The following is a 12,299-nucleotide window of genomic DNA, read 5'->3' as shown; positions in this document are numbered from 1 at the left end:
CTAACACGATTCACTTAAATAGGAAAACAGACAGACACAGGGTTTGATCGAGGATATATTTATTTGTGTTTATATTTAAGTCTCAAGGTTGACAGCCTACTAATTAGAGGTCCTGTGAGAATTCTGGTTCTTTGGACGAGATCCTTCCCTACCGAATATAAACTTCAGACTCACTGTCTCTCTCTCTCTCTCTCTCTCTCCCCCTCTCTCACTCGTCTGCCCCCCCAACCGCCTCACCCATAATATCTACATCCCAGAAGGAGACCAGTCCCATAATAGTCCCATGAGCATTGGGCTATAGCGATACTCCTGCGTTACACTGCGTTGTATTGTCAAATCAGAGACGGGAGGAGACACATGATAAAGAGAGAGCAAAGGGACTTCTGTGTGCCAGTTTCTCCCAAGCATGAGTGTCTGATGGTGGGTTCAAGCAATGGATTTGTATTTTAATGACATTGTTAAACAGGGATATGTGTATTTTCGCAGCAAGCATTTATGGGTAAGTGCCTGTTTTCAAACCAGCCTCAGACCAATTTAATCTAAGTCAATGGACCCAACGTGGATGAACTCTTTTCTCAATCATTCTCTCTTTTGTCCAGATCTATCGGAGGTGCTGGCTTGTTCTAAGAAGAGACTCCAGTAAAGGACACAAGAGATTGGAGAGGTTCTCAAATGAACAGGCGGCTAACTGCCAATGTCACCACAAAGTAAGCAATCAAACTGAAATACTGGAGTGGTGTACCTCTGTGGTTTTCTTTGGAGATGATTACCCCCCCCCCCCCCCCCCCCCCCCATGATTATCAATAACATCGAGAGTTGTGGTTATTTTGTTGATTTGTGAAAATGAGAGTCATTGCACACTCAAATGTACCACATGGTCTCGACAACAAAATGAGAAGAGATACAGTATATATTTAGAAGTATAAGGAAGATTTGCTCACTGTTTGCTTGCCGTGAGCTTAAATTGACATATATCTTTGTGGCTTTGTAGAGATGAAATAACTACGTTTCAATCACAGAGATCCTATTAAAAGTTATAACGGTAATTCTATAGTTTCAACAATGTGATAAAAACTGTGTCGGTTGAAGGGTTGTTATTATGTAATGAACGCTTTATTATTAAAGATAACTTTTGGGAGCAACAAACAGGGCCAATATTGTGTCATGTGTCCTATATTCTTTCAGGTGACAGACCTCACAAAAATAAGAAATGTTACCAGACCCCCACGGGATAAAAAAAAACACGCTGTGGTTCTGACGTTCAATAATGACTCACCAAAGGCTTTTGCATGTGATTCAGGTGAGTTTGGGGAAACATGAACTTAATGTTGTATTGAATTGAACTGAATTGAACTAATGTATTTTGTCAACACAACCAACTACAAATAGAAATGATTTACAAGTATAGCACATTTCTAAAAGCGTTTCGTTCAACAACTCCTAACAGAGTTGGACGCCAAAGAATGGTGCAATGTGCTACAAATGGAATGTCTGGAGACTAAAATGACTGACCTGCCCTTGGAGGAGCCAGTCCTATTTAACACGAGCCTACATCGAGATCACAGAGGTATAGACCACGTTCGTATAATACTCCAGCAATGACACAAGTTACTATACTGATCAAATGCTTTAAATAAATGGGTCGAAAAATATGAGCAACATGCTTTAAAGGCCCAATCTTTCATCTGAAAAACAACAAGCCGACTACACTTGGCGTGATATAAAGCTGAGGGACGGGGCTCGAGAAAATAAAAAAAAAACACTCACATTCATAGGAGCTCTAAATATTTAACCACATTTTGAAACTATAAATTACATAATGTAAGTAACATTGTTCAATTTAATTAGTTTAAACTACCAAAATAAATATCACAGATCGCACCTTGTCTTATCAATGTATTCTGTTCTCTTTTCCAGAGCAGTTCCACGTGTTCATGAAGCCATCACAGTGTATGGATTTCAGTGGGGAATGTAATCTACAGATCACTTGTGACACTCTCTTGCTGTGGGACACTCAGAACCCTGGTCTCAAAATCACATCCTGGCCACTGCGGTCACTTCGGCGTTACGGTCGGGGTCAAAACTGGTTCACATTTGAAGCTGGGAGGTGAGGATCTGGGTATAAAACCACTTCATAAGAATTTTATTAACCAATGTAATGTATATACTGTATAACGGAGTCAACACAGTTTGTAGCTGTCTTCCTATTGGATACTCTATGTTGAGCCGTACATCATACATCTAAATGCATAAATGACCTCATAGACCAAGAGGTGTGTGCAGTATACTGCTAGGGGTAGGATTGATGCAAGGTTCATACCCTGTCCTGGGACTCTTTGGACATGGGCTACTGGGAATAGACATATTTACTATACCAGTCATTTCATTTCTAATCATTGAAGAGAAGTGATTAGTGCATACTTAGGAAGAAGGAGAGATCATTTGGAAAAAGCCCAAACCTCCAATGGACTTCACTCTGCTCTACTCCATTACCAGTGACCACTGCTCTGAAACAGCTGATCTGAAATGACTTAATAGGTGAAAGTAAGACGGTTGATACCGGTCCAGCCCATTGACCAGTCAGAGGTCCTCAAGAGAAAGTATTATTTAAGATTATGAAACATTGTTGGATTACACAAAATAATATCTTTAGTGAATAAGCAATTATATGCTTTATAATTCTTGTGGATTGTAATGCTTAGAAATATTTGCTAATGCTTATATATGATAGTTTTTTGAAAGTGTAAGCAACTATTGGGAGTCTGTACCAAATTAATTTTTCATAGGCCATTCACAGAATGAATGGTAAACTGTATTTTCCCCAGGATGTGTGACACTGGAGAGGGACTCTTCACCTTTCAGACACCAGAGGGAGAACGGCTCTATCATAGAGTGAATGAGGCAGTGTTAGCCACTGTGGAGCAAGAGGACTGGCTATGTTGTGTACGTTGACCACTTTCACATCACACCTGGGTTCAAATGCTATTTGAAGTCTTAAAATACTTTCAGCATTTGCTTAAATCTGCCTGGAGTGCCAGGTGGGCGGGGTTTGCAAACTCAATCAAGCACAGCTGAAGTATTTGCAATGATTTCAAATAGTATTTGAACCCAGGTCTAATTCACATAGTCTTATTGTGCCTGTAACCTACACTGCCCAGCTTAATTGCTGTAATCTCCCCATAATAATGTAGTCAAGCATAACACAATCAAGACAAATCTCCTCTACTATTGAATGAGCACTCAGGCCCCGACCTCCAAGGGGCCCACAACCCTGGGAGGTGTAGAATTGCAGGAAATTCTAAAACTGCAGTTTTCTCTCTGCACCATGGCAAAATGTGTAGAATAGCATTATAAAACTACAGTTTTCTCTCTGCATCATGGCAAAATGTGTAGAATAGCATTATAAAACTACAGTTTTCTCTCTGCACCATGGCAAAATGTGGTGAAATGCAGTACTTTAGCTGATTTCCACAACAACAAACAAAAAGATATCGGAGGTCGGTGCCCTGGGGCCCCAAATGTGGTAGCACAACCCTGTCTAGGCCCCTATTCAAAATGTGTCTCAGAGTATATACTGCACAGGAGTGCTAACCTTGGATCAGTTTTGACTGTTAAATGTTTTGAAAATTAAATCAGATTATGGACAGGGGGGGGGGGGGCTGATTCTTGATTAGCACTCACACTCTTGAGACGCTTGTGAAATGAGATAGAACTCTGTCATCTACTGCATATCCATGTATATTAAAACAGTAAGTGTCAGCAGTCTGTGCATTATCACTTCCATTGTCTTGTTTTTTTGCCCATGCACCTTCAATCGAATGACCCTTAAAATGTGTTCCATACCCATTTAGGATGAGAGGAAGACAGGCACGGAGAGGAGAACCAGAGAGTCTACAATACCGTGGTCTCTGTGCTGATACTGCTGATTCTGACGGTCCAGTCAGAATCCTTGATCCCATTTGAAATCAGATTAAATATATTCACTGTATATCAGTTTGATTGTCGTAGTTGTTTTTTGAAACAATGCTCAGATATGAAGGAATTACGTGATGATACATGATGATATATACATATTTATGTACTGGAATCAGTTGCCCATTATTTCAGCTACCATGGCTATACGAAGAGATCTCAGTGACTTTGAAAGAGGGGTTTCAGAGGAGCATAGGGGGTTTAAAGTGTGTGTGTGTCTCAGTCACCAGATCTCAACCAAATTGAACAATTATGGGAGAGTCTGCAGGGCATGCGACAGCATTTTCCACCACCATAAACAAAACACCAAATTTCTCGTGGAAGAATGGTGTACACTTGTAGAATCAATGCCAAGGTGCATTGAAGCTGTTCTTGCAGCTTGTGGTTGCCCCACGCCCTATAAGACACTTGTAGAATCAATGCCAAGGTGCATTGAAGCTGTTCTTGCAGCTTGTGGTTGCCCCACGCCCTATAAGACACTTGTAGAATCAATGCCAAGGTGCATTGAAGCTGTTCTTGCAGCTCGTGGTTGCCCCACGCCCTTTAAGACACTTGTAGAATCAATGCCAAGGTGCATTGAAGCTGTTCTTGCAGCTCGTGGTTGCCCCACGCCCTTTAAGACACTTGTAGAATCAATGCCAAGGTGCATTGAAGCTGTTCTTGCAGCTCGTGGTTGCCCCACGCCCTATAAGACACTTGTAGAATCAATGCCAAGGTGCATTGAAGCTGTTCTTGCAGCTCGTGGTTGCCCCACGCCCTTTAAGACACTTGTAGAATCAATGCCAAGGTGCATTGAAGCTGTTATTGCAGCTCGTGGTTGCCCCACGCCCTTTAAGACACTTGTAGAATCAATGCCAAGGTGCATTGAAGCTGTTCTTGCAGCTTGTGGTTGCCCCACGCCCTATAAGACACTTGTAGAATCAATGCCAAGGTGCATTGAAGCTGTTCTTGCAGCTCGTGGTTGCCCCACGCCCTTTAAGACACTTGTAGAATCAATGCCAAGGTGCATTGAAGCTGTTCTTGCAGCTCGTGGTTGCCCCACGCCCTTTAAGACACTTGTAGAATCAATGCCAAGGTGCATTGAAGCTGTTCTTGCAGCTCGTGGTTGCCCCACGCCCTTTAAGACACTTGTAGAATCAATGCCAAGGTGCATTGAAGCTGTTATTGCAGCTCGTGGTTGCCCCACGCCCTTTAAGACACTTGTAGAATCAATGCCAAGGTGCATTGAAGCTGTTCTTGCAGCTTGTGGTTGCCCCACGCCCTATAAGACACTTGTAGAATCAATGCCAAGGTGCATTGAAGCTGTTCTTGCAGCTCGTGGTTGCCCCACGCCCTTTAAGACACTTGTAGAATCAATGCCAAGGTGCATTGAAGCTGTTCTTGCAGCTCGTGGTTGCCCCACGCCCTATAAGACACTTGGTGTTTCCTTTATTTTGTCAGTAACCTTGTACATTACTGTCAAATTTATTCATGTTAATAAATGAGTTATTAAAAATTATTATAATGACTAGCCATTAGTTCCCATTGTTTAGCATATGCATCAAAGATGAATGCCTACTATATATAGAGCTGAGAAAACTGAGTACCCCTCCGTGAGTCTTCGTAATACACCAGAATCTGTTAGTGCCGAACAGAGAGCAAAAATCTGGACGTCTCACTATTAGACAAACAATACATTCAAGCTTAAATATATGGTGGGTACTTCAAACTTCATGTTTCAATTAACGACTAGTCTTGCCAACAACAGCAAGAAAACACACATTTTGTGTGATTTAAGATTCAATTAGGCATCTTTGGTGAATGATGATGATGACGAAACGTTAAAACCAAGATTGTGATCTGGCTGGCATCGGCTTCAGGCACACGGCACAAGATTGACAACATACTATTTAAATGTTTTTCATTGAACCTTTATTTAACTAGGCAAGACAGTTAAGAATAAATTGTTATTAACCCTGGACGACGCTAGGCCAATTGTGTTCCACCCTATGGGACTCCTAATCACAGCTGGATGTGATACAGCCTGGAATCGAACCAGGGACTGTAGGTCCTCTTGCACTGAGATGCAGTGTCTTAGACCGCTGCGCCACTACACATACTGTCCAGAGAGAAACAATGGATCTGACAGGGGAGAGGTATGCAGACTAACATGATATTAATATACACTGAGTGTACAAAACATTAGGAACATCTGCTCTTCCATGACATAGACTGACCAGGTGAAAGTTATGATCCCTTTTTGATTTCCCCTGTTAAATCCACTTCAAACAGTGTAGATGAAGGGAAGGAGACAGGTATTTTTTTTACTGCAATGGGCTAAATCAGGGTCACAAACAGTGTTTCTTGGTAGTCTTAAACAAATCTACTTTGAAACAAAAGTATACACCTCACACACATGGTTATGTTCTTGAAAAAAATACACCTTGTCAGATATAGAGTTGAAATGTATTACATTTTATGTTTGCAGCCCAATATTGCACTTTATATACACCACAGAAGACTGAAATTTAACAAAATTGTTTGACATAGAAACACTTCAAATTATGTTTAATTATGAAATTATGAAAAATACATTCCACCCATGAGTCACTAGGTCATTTGACTGCAGGAATTAAGGAGGATTTTTAAGCCTTGAGATAATTGAGGCATGGATTGTGTACAGTATGTGTGCCATTCAGAGGGTGAATGGGCAAGACAAAACAAAAGAACAAAAGAACTGCAACGCTGCTGGGTTTTTCAAACTCAACAGTTTCCTGTATGTGTCAAGAATGGTCCACCACCCAAAGGATATTCAGCCAACTTGACACAACTGTGGGAAGCATTGGAGTCAACATGGGTTAGCATCCCTGTGGAACGCTTTCGAAACCTTGTAGAGTCCATGTCCCCAACGAATTGAGGCTGTTCTGAGAGTAAACGGTGCATTCGAAAAGCATTCAGACCCCTTTTACTTTTTCCACATTGTGTTACATTACAGCCTTATTCTAGAATGGATTAAAACATGTTTTCCCCTCATCAATCTACACATAAACAGGTTTTTAATGACATTCAGAGACTTGTCCTGAAGCCACTCCCGTGTTTCTCTTTGCTGTGTGCTTTGGGTCGTTGTCCTGTTGGAAGGTGAACCTTCACCCCAGTCTGAGGTCCTGAACACTCTGTAACAGGTTTTCATCAAGGATCTCTGTACTTTGCTCCGTTCCTCATCAATCTACACACAATACCCCATAATGTCAAAGTGAAAACAGGTTTATAGAAATTTTTGCAAATGTATTAAAACTAAAAAACAGAAATACCTTATTTACGTAAGTATTCAGACCGTTTGCTATGAGACTCTAAATAGAACTCAGGTGTATCCTGTTTTTATTGATTGGAGTCCACTTGTGGTAAATTCAATTGATTGGACATGATTTGGAAAGGCACACACCTGTCTATAGAAGGTCCCACAGTTAACAGTGCATGTCAGAGCAAAAACCAAGTCATGAGGTCGAAGGAATTGTCCGTAGACCTCTGAGACAGGATTGTGTCGAGGCACAGATCTGGGGAAGAGTACCAAAACAATTCTGCAGCATTGAAGGTCCCCAAGAACACAGTGGCCTCCATCATTATTAAATGGAAGAAGTTTGGAACTACCAAGACTCTTCCTAGAGCTGGTCGCCTGGCCAAACTGAGCAATCAGGGGAGATGGGCCTTGGTCAAGGAGGTAACCAAGAACCCAATGGTCACTCAGAGTTCCTTGGTCGAGATGGGAAAACCTTCCAGAAGGACTCTGCAGCACTCTACCAATCAGGCATTTATGGTAGAGTCGCCAGACAGAATCCACACCTCAGTAAAAGGCACATGACAGCCTGCTTGGAGTTTGCCAAAAGGCACCTAAAGACTCTCACATGCTGACCAGACCAGACACATCGCGTGCGCGAGCGTTGCAAAATAAATTTAGAAATCCATGTAATTCAATTATTGCACCCACACTGCTCGCGCACGCCAACGAGCGTCTACGATGCCAAGGGCTAAAATAGAACTCCTTTCTATTTCTGACGCAGATCGCGCTGAATGTCCTGCCTCTCCCATCTCCTCATTGGTTTACAGAAGCAGGTACTCACGTGCCATCTCCTCATTGGTTATACCCACGTGGGTGATTGAAAGACTAAATGTTTTGCAGGTAGTCATGGTAATACTATGAAAGTTTAGATGCCAATCACCATATAAGTTCAAAGATGATGAAGCCTGGAAGGAGGAGAGATGACTAGAAACGATTCGGTTGGCCGTTTTATGTAAAATAACAACTCAATGTTTATATCTCAGGACAAATTAGCTAGCAACAGCAAGCTAGCTAAATAGGACAAATTAGCTAGCAATACTAGCTAAATTGCCATACATGTTTAATGCTTTTCGACCTGTCCCCAAATTAATGTAATTGGTTCAGAGTTTGTTTTGATATTTTAACCTGCGTGTCGTGATCGCGTTAGGTGTAGGGGGACAAAATAAGTCTCTGAATGTCCTTGAGTGGCCCAGACAGAGCCCGGACTATAGTACATATTGGTCATATAGTATATATAGGTCATATATAGGTCATAGTATATATATATATATAGGTCATATATATATAAATAAATGTAGGGCTCTCCAATTCTGTTCCTGGAGAACTACCTACGTCCTGTAGATTTTCACACCAAGTCTAATCTAGTGCACCTGATTCTAATAATTAGCTGATTGATAAACCCTAATCAGGTTAGTTATAAGTGGGGTTGGAGTAAAAACCTACAGGAACAGGTTTGGAGAGCCATGTGTCATAGGGAAGACAATTAGGGAGAAAACTCTTCAGCTGGTGGTGACAATGAGAGAGCAGTTTCCTAACCCCCCTCCATGAGAATGTTTTGCGGGGGTCGCAACTCACAAGTGTGAAACCCGAATGGGGAAAATACATATTTTTCAAACATATTTCAATAGGCTACATTATACCATTTTATTTTATATTTATACCTTTGCTGATTCGATCTAGTTACTAATATAGGCCTACGGTATTGCATCTAATTCTTGTCTCAAAGACATCTAATCTGTGCTTCACTTACTATACAAAATCATGGGAAGGTCTTATATGACTTTTTCCATCTTCAGAATGGTGACTCGGGATATAATTGTCATCCATTCAGGAGAGTACGTCTTGGTGTGTGACAGGATGTGTGAGAAGCCCAGTTTCTTATACAGGGCCACTGCAGAAGTCTGGATGGAACTGGTTTCCAGGACGACCTTAGAGAACCCTCGCTCTTTACAAAAGTCAATAACGGTCTGGGTCATCCTGGAACCGAGTCCTGTCCGACGACACTTCGTCGATACAATCATCCTGAATAGTTCACCGCTCATCTCCCCGTCTCTTCCGCCCACCACCTTTTTGGCCACAACGGCCACCATACCTAAAATCTCAACCCTGCCGTTGACCTCAGTCTCAGCCACCCAGAAGCAGTTGTCGGGGTGGCTCAGGTAGCATCCTGGAATGTCCTGCATGTCCGTGCGCAGCCTCTCTCTGACGAAGCTAGCGTACAGTTGGCTGCAGCAGTAGTAGACCAGACCTACCCAGGCTCCAGCCGACAGCAAGGCCCAGAGAGTAGACCCACCTCCCAGCATGTACCCGGCCATAGAAAGGAACAGGGCGACGCCCACATTGACAGGGTTGCTAATGGCGTTGTAGAACGAAGGGTTGATGTGCTCCAAGATGCCATCACAGAACAGGGTTAACACAGCAGCCTTGTCGGAGGGCCTGTATCGTCGGACCACCAAATGCACTATTGGGAGGAAATATTTCATATGATTAGACATCCCCATAAGGTGTAGTTACAAACTGTGGAATGTTCCACAGTATTATACCATACTATACTTTAGTACTATTGAATGAATTCAATGAAAATGTATGGATATAAAAACACAGTAACAAAAGTTGTGGGTAGAGACTTCAATTCTCCAAACAATACAGTTCTCAGTGTAACCTATATATCTATCTGGTGTCTTATTCTAAATGTATTTACTGTTACTAAACAACATACAATGTATAATGCTGATAGGGTAATTGACTACAAAGTCACCATCATTCAAATATATTTAGCATGTTAGGCTCGTTATTACAATTCCATGTTCACATATGTAATACCAATGTCATATCCACTAGGCCACTACATGCATTTCAAACGTGTAATACTAATGTCATATCGACCCACTAGTTGGTCAGGGCTGATCTTGCCAAGTACCTCAACTTCACAATGACTTCATCCACGGAGTTAAGTGCAGACTAGAGTTTTTAGAATGAACATCTGATACTTCAAAATGTAAATTCTTAAACCTTTACCATGTACCTATGTTTGTCTTCTGTTCTTGTGTGCCTTTCCTTGTTTGCAGAAATCCATATATTTGTTATAAGACCTTATAATAAAACGTTAGTCAAATACAACCACCAACTGTTACTAATTGCTGTTGCTCTAAAATGGCAACTCAGGAATGCGCATGTGCCAACTGAATCTCAACAAGGAAAGAGTCGGTGGTTGTATTTTATTAACGTTTTATTAAAACATGTCGGTTTCAGGAAACAAAGCACGCAACAACAGAGGACAAACGTGGGTACACGGATTGTGAAGTATTGACTGCATAGTGACGCGAACGATTCATTTGAAAACTCTATAGTCTGCGCTCAACTCCGTGGATGAAATAATTATGGAGTTGAGATCCTTGGCATCGGCTGAGCAAGAACGTCTCAATTTGAAGCTACATCGTCAGCATAATGAACATGTCTGATGTAGGCCTAGTTGACTAAACTCACTGCTCAAAACTGAAACGTCACTCACAAAAAAACACCCTTACTTTTTGAGATTGTCTGTGTACTTCCAGCCTTCTGTTCCAATTCCAGCCTTGTGACTACGGATTAAATATAGGCTATATTCAACAACTGCAGAAAGGATACAACGTAACGTTAAAAAAGCGTAGGCTCTGGATAAAGTAATTTTTCATTAACGAAACCTTACACAACTTCGTTTATGTTCGTGCAAAGTCCACACTGCAAGTTGACCCAGTCAAATCTGCTTCAAATTCAAGTTAAAATAAAATGCTACAAAATGTTCCAGAGTAGGCTACATTAACGTTACAATAAAGATGTTGATAATAAAAACATAACTTGCATAAAAGGTAGACTCCACGCGAGTCCCAACAACCATTCAACGCAAACGTTCCTCTACCCATGGCGTTCCCTCAAACTTAGTCATGTGATTCCATTGTGGAAAAGTCATTATTCTATAGTTGTGGTAATGAGTAGGTCGAAGGCAGACTAAACTACCGTAACAATACTAAGAATAATACAATTATTTAATATACATGCATATATTAATAATACTATATTATTATTATTACTATTATACTGGTATGAATAGGCAGTGGTGTAAAGTACTTAAGTAAAACCACTTTAAAGTACTACTTACATCGTTTTTTGGGGTATCTGTAGTTTACTTTATTATTTATATTTTTGATTACTTATACTTTTACTTAAGTACATTCCTAAATAAAATAATGTACTTTTTACTCCATATATTTTCCCTGACACCCAAAAGTACTTGTTACATTTTCAATGCTTAGCAGGACAGAAAACGGTTAAATTCACACACTTATCAAGAGAACATTCCTGGTCATCCCCAATGCCTCTGATCTGGCAGACTCACTAAACACACATGCTTTGTTTGTAAATGATATCTGAGTGTTGGAGTGTGCCTCTGGCTATCCGTAAATTTAAAAAACAAGACAATTGTGGCGTCTGGTTTGCTTAATATAAGGAATGTTTTATCATTCATACTTTAGCTTTTGATACTTAAGTGCATTTTAGCAATTACATTTACTTTTGATACTTAAGTATATTTAAAACCAAATACTTTTAGACTTCTACTCAAGTAGAATTTTACTGGGTGACTTTTACTTGAGTCATTTTCTATTAAGGTATTGAAACTTTTACTCAAGTATAACAAGTCAGTACTTTTTCCTCCAATGCTATTTTATGAAAATACACTGAACAAAAATATAAACAACAATTTCAGAGATTTTACTGAGTTACACGTCATATAAGGAAATCAGTCAATTTGAAAGAATTCATTATCCCCTAATCTATGGATTTCACATGTGTAACAAGTGCGCTGAGAGTCGGGAAGCAAGTTCAGGGAGTGAGTGTTTTAATAAATAAACGTAACATAATACAAAACAAAAACTCGAACACACAGCAATGAAACACTAAAACAATAACGCTTGGGGAAGGAACCAAAGGGAGTGACATATATAGGGCAGTTAATCAAGGAGGTGATGGAGTC

At 40.6% G+C, this 12,299-nt stretch overlaps 2 protein-coding genes across 4 annotated transcripts; one reads left to right on the top strand and one right to left on the bottom strand.

Annotated features, from left to right (window-relative positions):
* The first annotated feature begins 240 nt into the window (after nucleotides 1–240).
* LOC110528565 (docking protein 5) lies at nucleotides 241–3,993 on the top strand. 2 transcript variants are annotated; one of them, XM_036984166.2, is made up of 7 exons: nucleotides 241–499; nucleotides 600–707; nucleotides 1,186–1,300; nucleotides 1,448–1,567; nucleotides 1,918–2,107; nucleotides 2,826–2,943; nucleotides 3,852–3,993. In XM_036984166.2, exons 1-7 carry the CDS (start codon nucleotides 434–436, stop codon nucleotides 3,915–3,917), a joined length of 783 nt encoding a protein of 260 aa, XP_036840061.1. In that variant the 5' UTR covers nucleotides 241–433; the 3' UTR covers nucleotides 3,918–3,993. The 2 variants fall into 2 exon arrangements, with proteins under 2 accessions (XP_036840061.1, XP_036840062.2); XM_036984167.2 differs by having other exon boundaries at nucleotides 261–420.
* Nucleotides 3,994–5,866: 1,873 nt separating this feature from the next.
* nat8l2 (N-acetyltransferase 8-like 2) lies at nucleotides 5,867–11,224 on the bottom strand. 2 transcript variants are annotated; one of them, XM_021610692.3, is made up of 3 exons: nucleotides 11,130–11,224; nucleotides 10,816–10,900; nucleotides 5,867–9,749 (listed from the first exon to the last, which is right to left on the bottom strand). In XM_021610692.3, coding segments are annotated over exons 2-3 (690 nt in total). In that variant the 5' UTR covers nucleotides 10,817–10,900; nucleotides 11,130–11,224; the 3' UTR covers nucleotides 5,867–9,060. The 2 variants fall into 2 exon arrangements, with proteins under 2 accessions (XP_021466367.3, XP_090098096.1); XM_090241970.1 differs by having other exon boundaries at nucleotides 10,816–11,215.
* Between the last annotated feature and the right edge of the window lie 1,075 nt (nucleotides 11,225–12,299).

Source organism: Oncorhynchus mykiss, chromosome 7, assembly GCF_057628025.1.
Source record: "Oncorhynchus mykiss isolate SJ-2025 chromosome 7, ASM5762802v1, whole genome shotgun sequence".
Classification (NCBI taxonomy): Eukaryota; Metazoa; Chordata; class Actinopteri; order Salmoniformes; family Salmonidae; genus Oncorhynchus; species Oncorhynchus mykiss.
The sequence above is the reverse complement of the archived record's forward strand: the minus strand, read 5'-3'. Positions and strand labels throughout refer to the sequence as shown.